We start from the raw sequence: 13875 nt of genomic DNA, 5'->3' as shown, positions 1-13875 counted from the left end.
TCCTCCCTGGTTGTCATTAAGTTCATATAAATGATGCTCCGTTTGGAGCCATCCAGGGAGACGGCCATCATTGTTAATATTTTAAGAATGTCCCCACCCCTGCTTTTTTTTAAGAGGTTCCGGCTTCCTCGTTACCCTTTCCGGGATTAATACGTGTCTGAAATATTTTGAATATAATTAATTAAATATTTATAATGTTAGGGAATTTTTTTTTACCTACCAGGGGGGGCAAAAACAGCTCGTCGATGCTGATGAAGAAGGCTTCCTTTAAGAAAACCTCCATCGAATTGAAATTTTCAACAATTCTCTGTTTGGAGTTTCCCGGAAATTTTTCACAGTACTCTTCGAATTCCTTAATTCCTGAGACAATTTTTTGGAGCGGAATCCTTTCCAGAAGTGAAATTTCCTGTGCATTTACTTCAAATTTTAAGTTCGACATTTTTCCCTTTTGGTTTTCTCTTTAATTTTTTTGTTTGTGTTTCTACTTCAATTTTCTTTTACTTTATATTAATTTTTATCAATTTCAAAAAGCCCGACTTTTATCTCCGTTTTATTTGAATTTCGATTTTACTCCTATCTCAATTGGGATTAATTTCCCATTAATTAATTAATTTCCATTTTACATTTTCCCCCCATCCCTATTATTTCCCCTCCAATAAAAATTTGGAAGACGAGACAAAGAAGAATCGCCGTCCGCGTCAAATGGGAATCAAAACAAACGAGCCGACCGCATGAATAGTGAATGGGAGAATTTTGCACTTTCAAATTGAAATTTTTCGTTTGCTTTCAAAAACATTTTATTTATTTTTCGTTTGCTTTCAAAAACATTTTATTTATTTTAGTTGTGCAGGCAATATGGCCAATCTCAGGAAAAGTGGAAAAGAAAGTTGTTTGTAAATGTAAATACATTGAAAATTTCTCAAATTTAATGAAACTTTTGGCAATTAACAGGCAGTAGCAGCAAATAACAGACAAAAAAGCAAAGAAGAAACCACAACGCCAGGATTTACATTAAAACATTTGCTAGGTGGCTGTTCCTAAAGGAGGAATATATTTTCACTCATCCAATTAATCAAACAAATTTACATTTAAATCTCTTCTCCTCAGTTTGGCGAGCTGCCATTTCACTTTGTGCGGTCGCGACGCTTTAAGGATCTGTTTGAGCATGTCCTCTTTAATTACATATGTATATACACAGTGTACTTAAATATATACACTGCCCCCGATGAAAAGGCGTTCCAATTGGCCAATCCTCGATCCTTGTGTTTCATATTGTATTCCGCTGCATGCCGTTCTGTGGTCATTTTGGCCACGGACACACTTCTACCACTCTGACTCATTCTCTTAGATGTGCAAACTCCCCTTTATTAATTTGTTTATCTCTTGCTTTTAAAATTAAACACAAACACGTTACTAGTGGAGTGAACCCGTGCGATCAGTTGCAGGTTATATTATTAACGTTCGTTAGGGTAAGAAAAGAAATACATATAATTTTGAATTCGCTCAACACCTTTGAATCTGGCAACGGACGTACTTGCACAAGTGTGACTTATTGTCTTGCGAATATTCAAAGTTTCAAAGTGTTCTTTGAAAAAGCCCGTTGGATTTGTTACTGTTTGTATTAGTAACGTTCGTTAATGGGAGAAAAGTTATTTGAATTCCAATTCGCCTTCCACTTTTGATTTTGCTCAGCTCTACTGAATTCGCTGGTCAACTAGAGATGGTAGCGTGTCAAGAAACTAGCGCGATGTTTAATCAAAAAATTAAAGTTTGAGAATAATAATGACCTCAAGAGTAATGCAAAATGAGTTATTCGTCATATTAAATATTTACATTTAATAATTTTAATTCTGGATCGTGATGGTTAATTACAGGAACTAGAGATGAGCAATTTAAACGATAACTATGACGCCTGTTTATGTCATCTCCATGATGATAATTATCCCTCAGTTTGACAGCCTTTGTCAAGTTTGAGAGTCACGAAGAGTACAAACAAAAACGAAAAACAATTAATAAAAAACAAATGGTTTGGACCTCCGAACAAGTTGAGGACCTTTTAAATGTCCTCAAGACGTCGACGGACAAGACCGTTATATACAAATGTCTAGTTAAGTTGCGCACGGATCTAGTTAAAGACAAAGATGGAATTCTCTTATTTCGTGGTGCGGGTGGCGTGCCAATAATGGTAAGTTTGGCAGTCATAGCCACTGTCACCGTTTGCAGTTTGAAAGTCACAGTGGTGATTAAACGTTTTTTGAATTCTTTAGGTTCGCCTTATAAGCAAACTGAACGAAAAGATTATGGAGGTGGTGCTCAGTATTTTGGGCAATTGCTGTACAGACGATCAGGCCTGTATAGAGGTAAGTTTGGATATGGAAAACGTATATATGATTTATGTTTGCATAAATCCTATTGCCCATTTTCGCAGGCTGTCGAGTGTAAAGTGCTTGGCCCCCTTATTACAATTTTGAAGACTATACCAAATCCTGTAATTCAGTGTCGAGCCTGCCGTATGTTGGGCAATCTAGCCAAGAGTAAAAGAGCTTCTCAGTTCCTGAATGCCTACTATGCATCCATTGCTCCGGCAATATGCCACATTATCGAATCAACCACTGCCGTTCAAACGCGCATTATGGCCTTTCGTGTGTGCCGATTCCTTCTGGTCAGTAGCCAGTTTCTAAAGCATTTCCTCATGGCGAATGGATTCCTCCAGATGATGCGTATATTTGTGGCTGTTATGAAAAATAATGAAGCTCCCAAAGAGACAGCGCCGGATCAGCTCGAAGTATCCGCATTGATTGGCCTCAAACGTAATCAACATCGTGAGAAATATTTCGAGGAGGTGGCTCGAAATTTGGAGGGTGTACGCAGCGACATCTTTGATTATCAAATGTTAAAGAATTCAAAACGAAATTGTGAATATTTGCTACCCAAGGAGACGGAAGCCATTGAATTGGCTCATGAAATACTCAAATGCCTTGTCCTATTGTCAGCCCAGCAGATTGGAATGAAAGCATGGCAGGTTGGTTAAAAGAAAGTATATGCATTATTTCTTATCTTATCTAATACAATCATGATTGTCTTTCAGTCGATTTCGCATCAAACATCGCTGGCCGCCATTGTGTATTTCGTCAAGGAGGATAGCGATCAACGTTCTACGGCCCTGAAGATTTTGTCGAACTTTAGTAAAGATCCATGCGCCTTCTTTATGCTGAGCACAGCGGATGCCATTGAGGCTGCCTGTGAAATGCTTATGGCTGTCAATATGGTCAAGACGCTGGCGGAGAGCGAAAGTCGTCATTGCATCAATATCATTGCCACCATGTCCACCGATGCATGCAGTCGATCCAAAATACGTCGCTGCGGAGCATTGCGCCGATTGGTTGCCATGATTAGGGAATCGGGATCGCAATCTGATCGTTCATTGGTGAGCCATAATAGACCTGAATTTGCCAAGTGATTGATGTTTAATTAAAAGTTTTTTCTTTTAGCTTCTGCATATACTTAACAATTTCCAATATGATAATCTAAGTATGGAGCTTTTGTTATATGAGGGTCTAGTTCCTCTCTTAGTTAGGGAATTAAATGATTATCTCACAAGCGATGATGACCATCACAAACGACGACGTGAGGAGCGCTTGCAGGGCGGTAAAAAGCGGAAATTAACAGATCCCTTTAGCCCCGATACATTAATCAAGGTGGGAAGGATTCTATTTTATTATCATTGAAGTAGAACTATTTCATAATGTATCTTTTATATGCTAACAGTTTTCAAAAACACAAGAACCGGACTTTGAGTCGCCAAGCAGTTCGCCTCGTTCCTATCGCACCATCAGCCCATGCAGCTCACGGAGCATGTCTCCCATTTGCTCTGATCTTTTAACCCATGACGATAATGATGAAAACTATTCGCCAGCATGCAGCGATGATGATGATGACGATGAGGTTGTGGACAATAATGCAGATGTAAAACAGGATAGTGGGGACACACGAGAGCATCGCATTGCTGCCAATCGCGCACAAAACTCAAATGTCATGGATATATTAAAGCTAATTGATGAGGGTACCGAACCGATCGATGACCCCTTATCTGACAAGGAAGATCTCGATGAGTTGAGCTCCGATGTACCACCTCCGAAAATGGCCCAGTTTCGCAATCAGAACAGTGGTGATACAATAGACATAATAGAGAATTTAATCTATCGCATTACATTAATGGTGAACAAGCGTGCTGAACTGGGTAAACCAGATACTTTGGATACTTTGATCAGAGCAATCAATTTGTTTGGGGCAAACAACAATTTCTCCAACGCTCTGACCAATATATTACTGTAAGTAGAGCTAAACTAAATGTCAATTGGTCATCTTAATTATTTCTCTGTCTTTCTTTCCATCTAGGGAGAGCCAATTCTTTGCTCAAATTATCAAACATGGCGTAGTCCATCAATTGTATCAGTTGACTAAAGTGGAAGAGGTAATCATTAAGAGTAATCTAGTTTATAAATTACTTTAATGTCCTGTTATCCTTGTAGATGCGCAAAGATGGCTTCGCCTTTCTTGAGACGCTGACCAACGTGGGCGAATCGAATTACGGCAAGGAAGAACTGGTTCGTCTTCTACGCTGCGATGATCTCAATGCCCAGCAGCGCGCTGCTATTTCAGTGGCTTTTATAATCAAAAGTCATCGTCTGCTTTATCAGTTTCTCTATGATGGAAATGCATTGACTTTGCTTTTTGACTTGCTGTTGCGTAAGAAGAGTGAGGATCTTTATGCAGCCGAGGCGGCTGATGCTCTGACAGCCATGTCACGCTTTACACTTGGCATCACCTTGCCCGATGCCATGTACGAAGAGACTTCAAATGAGGTAGCAAGAGGCAGTTGCCTGGAGCAGCAAAATGAGAATATCCCATTGCATAAGGATTGCGATATGCGATTTGTGGTACAGCCTGATGGTGAGCCAGGAAAGAGCCAGGCGAACAGTGTCAGCATCGGCTTCAACAAGCAATTGTTGTGCAATACCAGTGAAGTTTTTAACAAAATGCTTAATAGCGATTTCCGTGAAGGTCACCAGGGCGAGATTCAATTGCAAGACTATACAGCCAGCGGTGTAAGATATTTTCTGCATTTAATTGGCTGCGGCACAGAGCAGCATCAATTAGCCAAACCCAATTACGGGGCAATGCTTCAGGCCTTTGAGATGTCGCGTGTGTATATCATGCCGGACATGGAAGAAATTCTCCTGCAGCGTCTCATACAATTTCTGGATTCACACAATTGTCTGCGTCTTTTGGAATGGGCGTTAAAGAACTATCATACAGATCTGACAGAGACAGCCATTAATTATTATCTATGCGCATCATTGCCCACCGACGAGAAACTAGAACTTTTCCGTGCCGCCGAGGAGTCTACCTATGCCAGCGAGTGGTTCCAGCTGCTCAATGATGCTGTTTACGAGAGATGCCGCAGCACTGGTTATTAAAAACTGTGATTTGTCTTTCCAGCCCCCCTCCCCATATTATTTTTTTTTTTGAATTGTGATGCTGTGTTCGTGACCACCCAAAACCCTCTCAAACTCTTTTAGCGACAGGCAAACGCAGCTCCAGCTGGTAATATATGCAAAAAGAAAAAATGTATACATGTATTAGCCATAAGTCCCTAGCCAAGTATTTCCAGTAAACTAAAAATAAATGTAAACCTAGACCTACTAACTAATCTTTGTTACTTGATATCCTCAAATGTGGGCATGCCACAGAATCGTATGGTAAGCCAATCGACCAAGGGAGTAGGGCTAATCCAAAATAGATATCGATAGATTCTATAACGCCATGGTTCATGTATATAAATGGCCCAAGGTTGCGAATTGGTCAATGCGTCTTTAAATTTACTGAGCAATTCTTCATCCCTCAATTGATTCGGGGCCTTAAAGCCAGAAAGAATTCTCAGATATCCATGAAAGCGCTCAAAATATCCATCGTAGTAGTCATGTTGTTCCCTGGTGAAGTTCTCGCGCATCTGCTGGGCTTGCTGCTGCTGACGAGCGGCTATATTGCTGGCCATTACAAATGAGCCGGGTATAAAATTAACCACCTCCATGCCATGTGGCTGCAATTCAATGCGCAGAGCATCTGTCCACGAGCGGAGAGCTGCCTTGGAGGCGGCATACGGCGCCAATGAGGGCAGGGCCTGCAGTCCACAATGACTCGTCACATTAATGATTCTGCCACGTTGTCGACGGAGCAATGGCAGTAGCTGCCTTGTTAGTCGCATAGTGCCCAGAAGATTGCAATTGATTTGCATCTCGATTTGCTCTGCCGTTTGCCATTCAAAGTCACCAAAACACATCACTCCGGCATTGTTGACCAAAGCCATAATCTGATAATCCTTATTCGTTTCCAGAAGCTTCAGCATTTGTTCATGTACCAATTCAATCGATGCTGGCTGCAGTAAATCCAATGACCAGGTATGCATGCGATGTGGCTCCTTGGGTGAGTTCATTTGCCGCAAGAGGTGAGCACCCTCGGACTGTAGATTATGACAACAGGAGACCACGGTCATTTGGAGAACATTGTGACAATAAACTGCCAGAGAGTGACTACAAACAAACAAAAATTAACATTAATACTCAGTTCAATCAATACTTCGATTCAGACTCACCCTAAACCGGAATCACAGCCGGTGATAAGGATCACATTGTGTTTATCAACCTGTATTTGCCTCCTGCCCCAGCCGAGAGTCCGTTTCAGAGCGCGCAACAAGTGACTACCTCTCATATTGCCAGTTTCTGTCCAACTGACACAAAGGGATCAAAAAATAAAAGGCGATAAAAAATTCACTCAAATTGAATGCAAAGTAAGCAGAAAGCAAACAAGCAACAAAAAAACCCGAAATTTTAATATACATACATACATATGTACATATGTAAGAGCATTATTATCTGGAGGAATATACTTACATATATGCATGTACACACGTATGCATGTGTAACAGTGTGTGTGTGTGGAATCTTTACCTTTTGCGTTTTACCTGTGCACTGGGACTGATTGTCCCTCAGCGGATGCTCTACGAAAGCAAGGTGAAGGAAACAAACTGTTAAACTGACACTCCCCAGCTGTAGCCCTTAAGATATTCTCAAAATGTTCTTTGTCGACTATCATAGTGAGATGGATCAGACAGATTGACTTGATCTATCTAACTATAACTCGTTTTGTAAGTTAATTCATCGAGGTTTTAACTATTTCAAAGATAATAAATAAGATTTTTTTGGTTTTTTTTTAAGGTTTTTCAGTATTTTTTATTTCATTTCTTTAGATCGCATTTTTGATGTGTGTGTGTTTGTTTTTGTCTGCTCCTTAAGTGCAATTTTCTTGCTTATCAGTTATAATCATACATTTATAATTTTGTAAAGGAGGGTATGAAAACTGATTGATCGGTAACGTTTAATTATAATTTTGATTTTAATTTCGGTACGGACACTGATTCTGTTTAACATCATTTAATTTGTCGCATAGATTGATTCATGGTATAGTACAATAATTACATATTAAATAATTGCTTTGCTTTTTTTGTCATTTTCTTATAAATTGTATTTGAAAAATAGCGTTTAGTAAAAATATATTTTGGTTTTCCTACAGGCACAGTTCACAAACCGCACACATGAGTGTATGTGTGTGTGTGTGAGTGTGTACTCCTGTTTTGCTTTTGTTTGTCGTTTATAAAACTTGCTCCTAACGCATTAAGTTTAATATAATATATATATATATATTTATATATAAATGTTTGCATTTCTTAATTCTCTCTCAAGGCATCGGGTTTTGTTTCCTTTTTTTGGGTTTTTTGTAGTTTTGTAATTTTATTTTTATTTTAAATTGTTTGTTGTTGTTGTTGTTTCGCATATATTGTTTATGTATTCATAATCTACACATATATATTTTCACATACAATTCGTTTTGATTTAAATGTACAATTTTAAAACCAGCTTAGTTCCTTTCATTACACGCATTTTGTTTTCTTAAATGGTTTATTATAGTATTTCTTTGTATGTTTCTTTTATTTGTTTTTAGTTTTTGTTTTCTTTTTTGTTTATTTTTTATAATAAATATCACAACGCATCCATTCAACTACGCTTTCCTTCTCATCTTTTGCATTTCCATTGAATTACTATAATTAATATATTTATGTATATGGCGCAGGCATATTATACCCATCTACATACATACATACACATCTATACATATATATATGTATATATATATTTTTTAAAAATATTATACATTTATATATCTGAGATATATGTATATAGATCTCGCACGCAAATGAAAAGGTTTTGAAAATTGCACACAAAAATACAAGTAATTAAGATATATAGCAAAATCATAAATTAAATAAACAATCATAAAGATAATAATACAAAAGCGTTAAAAGTTAAGGGTTTGGGGAGGGGCGGGGAAAAACAGTATAAGAACAAGCAACGAATCAGATGATAATCCCACATGGGATCGATCCGTGCTTAGTTAATATTCGTTACACAAAAAAAAGTTATCTTCTGCTTCGTCATTTTCGTTATCGTTTACATTTCTTCTTCTTCTTTTTCATCATCATTATCATCATCAACATTAAGATGATCTACATCTAGGAAATAATATTTTGCTGTTTGTTTCTGTTTTACAATTAATATATGTGTATGTATAGAAAACTTAAATTACTTTTGACTTGGTTAGCGCCGTGCGCTTGCCACGCCCCCTACCCTAGTTATAAAGGGCACAACTTGGATGGCTCAGTTGTGGGTGTAGGCAACTCCAGCGGATGTTTGTTCTGCGACGAGCAATTGGGTATTAATGGACCCGAAACCGGAGTCAATCCAGTGCCGCCATCCATAAGGGAATCAAAATTGAAGACACCCGTTGAGGGCGTCTGTATGGGTACACCCTGTATTTGTATGGGCGCCCCCTTGCCGTCAACACCTCCTGTTCCGGCTGCATTCAATTGCATGGGAGCTGCAAATGGTCGCTGAACAGCCAACGTATTGGGTCGAGCCTTGGGTCCCTTGTTCAATAGATTCAGCGTGGGACTGTTGGGATTGTTGGCATTGGCGTTGGCCGCAAATGCCGCAAAACTAACTGGCGCTTGGCTAACAATTGGCGTATTGAGCGAACCACCATTGGGATTAGTTGGCGTTGTAAGCGATGCAGTCAGCTGGGCAATCGTGGGCAATGCGCCAGCACGCTTCGGCGGCGGTGGGCCATCCTGATCGAGAGACGATGACTCCGATTCGAGGCCATTGTCGAGAGGCTCATGTTTGATTTCCAGCAATAGATTCTCATCAATATGCACTGGCTTCAGATCCAATGGCGAGTGACTGCGTCCGGTTGAATTGAGGGTGGCATCGAAGCCGGTTATGGTGCCGCTGCTGCTGTCATTGCTGTTGTTGTTGTTGTTGTTGTGACTGTGATTGCTATGGACACTGCCACAGCTGCTGCCACCTGTGCTGTGGAGAGCCGCTGGACCAATCAGACCATTGCAGGTGGACACACTAAGTATGTCATCCCGCACCTTTGGACAAGTGGGCAGATGGGCTTCAATCACATATTTCAGCTGGTTACGGAGCTCTGTTAACATGGTTATTTCGGCTTTTAGAGTATCGCCCTTCTTCACCAGCGCGTCCACCTCTTCGGTAAGATCATTTGTCTGATCGACACGTCGTTTACGACACCGCGCCGCCGCCGCCTTGTTTCGCTCTCGACGTATGCGACGCTTCTCCTCCTCCTCGGGTGTCATATTGAATGCCTTATTCGGTCTGCGACCGCCGCCACGTCTTGCCGCCGGTGTGGCACTGTTTGAGGTATTTGTGTTGCTATTATTATTGGCTCCCCGTCCTCCAGTAGACTGATTGGCGGCCAGGGCACCTGTGAAATTGTTTGCTCCACTGCCGTTTGATCCATTGCCCAGCATACTGTTATTCTGATAGGAGGTACTGTCGGTGGCACCACTTGCTGCAATACAAAAATGAGTTACTTGTTAGTTATCTGCAATTGCTTTGCGTTTCAGATATTTGTATACTTACAAGTATCTGTTGTATCCCCATTGATGCGATGTTGGTCATTCCAGGAAGCGTTCGAATCATCCGAATCACTGCCTACTATGCTGTTACTGTAATTCAGTTTACTCAGCACATCCAGATTTGGCTGATGGCCCAGTTCCAATGTGTTTCCCGCTGAGACTATGGCCTCGACTGCTGAACCAATGCCACCCACTGGTCCACTGTTGGGCAGCGGGGCCAGCGGTGGTGGCTTGAAGCCAGCCTGAAAGGGTACATTCAGACTGTTGTTCGTCTCGCCGGTCAACTCGTAGAATGTCTCATCGATGCTACGTAATGTGGTCGGCGTCAATGTTGGTGTTGTTAGCGTCGGTGCACTCTGCATGCCATCGAATGGGTGGAGCTGCAATAGATTAGAACAAAAATCATATAAATCATTAAAGAATGCAAAAATAATTTAAACAAATAAAAGTTAAGTTTCCACTAAATTAGCCCACTAAGTTTCAGTTTGAGTCTAACCATGAATTTGAAAACTTTTTAACTTTAAACATTGCGTTTAATTGGTTTGTCGATTCAGGCAACCAAAAGCTTTGATCTCTCTTTTACCTGCTGCATAAAAAGCTCGCTGGCTAAGAAATTGGCAATTTCATTGGCATCCATTGAAAATTTATCACTAATATTGTTGTTGTTGTTATTAATATTATTGACGACTGGCGATGTTGTTGTGGGCAATTGTTGCTGCTGTTCTTGTTGTGTTTGCGGATTAAAATTGTTAAGACCACAATTATTATTATTATTATTGTTGTTATTGGTATTGTACTCCTGTTGGCTTAAAAAGTTCTGCATTTGGCACATGGCGGCCATGGCGATGGCATTGTTGTTGCTGATGCTGCTGTTGGCGGCGGTGGCGTTGGCAGCGTTGGCGTTTATATTACCATTGCTGCGTGCTAAAAAGCAGTTTGAGTTGGCTGCTATTGTTGTAGCCATGTTGGCGGCAACAAATGACTGTCTCAGCTGATGCTGTTGTTGTTGTAGCTGTTGATGTTGCTGCTGCTGCTGCTGTTGGAGAGCAGCCTGCGTGGGCTCTAGTTGCTGCTGACGTAACAATTGTTGCTGCTGCTGTTGCCGAAACTGGAGCTGTTGATGGTAATACTGATTGCCAGTATTGTATTGCTGAAGCTGTTGTTGCTGTTGCTGCTGCAGCTGCTGATACTGCAGCTGGGCATGTTGCTGCTGTTGCTGCTGCTGCTGTTGGGCAGCATGTTGCTGCTGCTGCTGTTGCTGCTGCTGATGATAGGGATGGTAGCATGCCTGATGCGATCTACCATTTAAATTTTTCATCATTTGTATTTATTTTACGTTGCTTAATGTGACTATTCTTAAATTATTAAGTATACGCATAGAGGCGTGTGAGGCGCGTCACGTATACGCACAGTTGGCTGATCTGACTAGTATTCGTTGAATTTTGGGGGGCGGATTCGCTTACATTAATAACTATTCCAACTACTTAACTCTAACTTAATGTTACAACAAAATGTGACAACAACAATAGAAAATAAAATAAATATATAAATAAATAACTTTATAAACTTTTTATATGTACAAATATGGCGAGAGAGATATAACTTGTCAGCAATATATTTATGAATTTCTCGTTTGTGTTTTGTTGCTTGTCTTTGTTGTTGTTCTTGTTTATTGTAATGTGTTTCGTTCGTTTTATTTGCCTTTGTTTCGTTTGTTGTTTCGTTTTGTGTTTTAGATTCTTTTCTCGACATAAAATAGTTCTTCTTGGGCTTCTTCCTTGAAACTGGTTTTAGTTTAATCTTCTGGAGGCCTTAAACGCTTCACAATTAGCCTTTGTTGATCTCCCAAAGGATTGAAATCAATATGCAATTTTGCCAAAGCAAACATAATCAAGTAGCTTGGTCACACACTAGACAACAACACGTGTTGTTTTCCTTCCTGTTAAATTCCTTTTTTTGGTTGAAAGTAACAAGCGTTATATAATTTATTATATATATTATATATATAATAGTTCGTATAGTTTGTTGCCTCGCTCCAATTGCTGGGCCAACATTTAATTGCTCACTACATTTAATACATATGTATATGTATGTAAGATCGTGTGTGTTGTTGTTGCTGTTTTTGGTTCTTTTTTAATTTAAATTAATTTTCATAAGTATTTTTGTATGTGGCAACGCCTCGAAATGGTTTCTCTTTTGTCTCTTTTGCTTTGGCCAACTATTTCGCCTATATACGTTGGAATCGGTGTGTATATACGATAATTATTTATATACATATATCTCAATGTGCGGCATGCAACAGCTATAAAAAAAAAACAACAAATGTGCGTCGTTAATTCCTAATTCCTTTTTGTGGTGCGTATTTTTCGTTGTTTTCTCTGATATTAGATTTTATATATATATAACTATATATATTTATTTCGTAGTGTTTTGTGCAAATGCACGCGGCGCGGCAATAAAGAAGAAAGAAAGGAAAATCAAATGAAAATCGACGCGCAACCGTAAGATTCAACAATTTTCAAATTTATTTTCGTTTTCGTTTTATTTGGTTTATGTTTTTTTTTTGTTCTCTTTTTTCCCTTTTTATTTTTTGGTTGTTCGTTCGAAAGAAAATTGCGCGCGCGCGTTCGTTTGATTTTTTTTTTTGCACTTAGAATTTTTTAATTCTCTAAACTTCGATGGTTCGTTGTTCGTTTGCGACTGAGCAAAATTGGCAAAGATCAGCCAGCTGCCACAGAGATTCCCGTGCATATATATACATATGTATATGTGTATATATATATCCAACTATAGAAGAACGGTGAGAGTAATATCGCTCGCTCTTCCAAACTGTCTCTCGATTGGTCTCTCTGGGGTTAGCTCAAATTAGACGCAACAAATAAATTTAAATGTTAGGTTGCTCTTAATTGAGCGCCAACCCACACAGGGTTAAAGAAGCTTGCCATCAGCCACGTTCAGCGGCAACAATCAACCCACGCCTCGACATCGGCTGACAATGTTTTTTGCTATAAATGTTTTATAGCAAAGATACTCGTATATAATTTCCGTTTAAAGGAATTGGAAAAACTGTCTCCTCATACATTATCTTTTGCTCCTCTAATCACAAACTGTTTGACATTAAAACACACTCATTTAGCACCAGTTATGTCAGATATGCCAACCGTGTGCTTGCTATACACATACGTATATTTATTTATAGCAAATACACCCTGTCACAACATCAAACAAGAACCAAAGACCTAAGTCAAAACGTTGAGTGTTATATCCCCCACGGAGTCTTTTAGGAAATTCTTTGAACAGGTGCTCAATTGAGGCCTTCACTTGATGAATTATGAAGCATTATACGAGATTTTGTTGTTATTCACTGATCCAAATAGATGCAACAGACCTAACAACAGACTTTCCTCTTCGGCACACTGGGCGTATGAGTAATATGATTAGTTACTAATTATTACTTAAATCTTTGTCTTTATGTGTTAGCCCATCCCAGAAGTTGTTTTTTCTGCCTTCTTATCTGTGGTTACATTTTCTTATCTCTTTTTTTGTGTGTGTGTGTGTGTGTATATACGGCAAACAATCGATTTGATTCTTTGGTAAATTTGTTTACATATTTACTTAATATTTCTCAACATTTTAACTGAGTCGGCGGCTTTCATTTTAACCCACTTTCCCAAGCGAAATATATTTGTTTAATTTTTTAAATATATATATTGACAAAGTGAAAATGTTGTTGTTTTGCGGTTTATTTGTGTTTTTTTGGTTTTTTTTTTTTGTCAGATGAATCAGCCAATTTAGAAAAATTAAAAGTAAATAATAAA

General features: G+C 39.2%; 3 protein-coding genes across 6 annotated transcripts in view; 1 reads left to right on the top strand and 2 right to left on the bottom strand.

The window, feature by feature from the left end:
- Positions 1 to 1963: 1963 nt before the first annotated feature.
- On the top strand, positions 1964 to 5709 carry Rnb (R and B). Its single transcript, XM_068300809.1, has 8 exons — positions 1964 to 2185; positions 2268 to 2360; positions 2429 to 3022; positions 3089 to 3427; positions 3492 to 3698; positions 3769 to 4331; positions 4399 to 4474; positions 4533 to 5709. Exons 1-8 carry the CDS (start codon positions 2024 to 2026, stop codon positions 5478 to 5480), a joined length of 2982 nt encoding a protein of 993 aa, XP_068156910.1. The 5' UTR covers positions 1964 to 2023; the 3' UTR covers positions 5481 to 5709.
- On the bottom strand, positions 5614 to 6777 carry sro (SDR family oxidoreductase shroud). Its single transcript, XM_068300810.1, has 2 exons — positions 6656 to 6777; positions 5614 to 6593 (listed from the first exon to the last, which is right to left on the bottom strand). The coding sequence occupies exons 1-2, from the start codon at positions 6769 to 6771 to the stop codon at positions 5720 to 5722; spliced, it is 990 nt and encodes a 329-aa protein (XP_068156911.1). The 5' UTR covers positions 6772 to 6777; the 3' UTR covers positions 5614 to 5719.
- An 838-nt stretch (positions 6778 to 7615) lies between these two features.
- The window catches only part of kay (transcription factor kayak), a 29214-nt gene continuing 22954 nt past the window's right edge, over positions 7616 to 13875 (bottom strand). For 3 of the 4 annotated variants that reach the window (XM_068298932.1, XM_068298933.1, XM_068298934.1), the window contains exons 2-3: positions 10062 to 10437; positions 7616 to 9990 (exon numbers count right to left, since the gene is read on the bottom strand). In XM_068298932.1, coding sequence (XP_068155033.1) covers positions 8750 to 9990; positions 10062 to 10437 — 1617 coding nt within the window. In that variant the 3' untranslated portion in view covers positions 7616 to 8749. Of the gene's footprint in view, positions 9991 to 10061; positions 10438 to 10640; positions 12750 to 13875 lie in introns of those variants that run through there. The other variant, XM_068298931.1, reaches the window with a different exon arrangement.

This window comes from Drosophila tropicalis, unplaced genomic scaffold, assembly GCF_018151085.1.
Source record: "Drosophila tropicalis isolate 14030-0801.00 unplaced genomic scaffold, ASM1815108v1 contig_878, whole genome shotgun sequence".
Taxonomy (NCBI): Eukaryota; Metazoa; Arthropoda; class Insecta; order Diptera; family Drosophilidae; genus Drosophila; species Drosophila tropicalis.
Note: the sequence above shows the minus strand (reverse complement) of the source record. Positions and strands in the feature narration are given on the sequence as shown.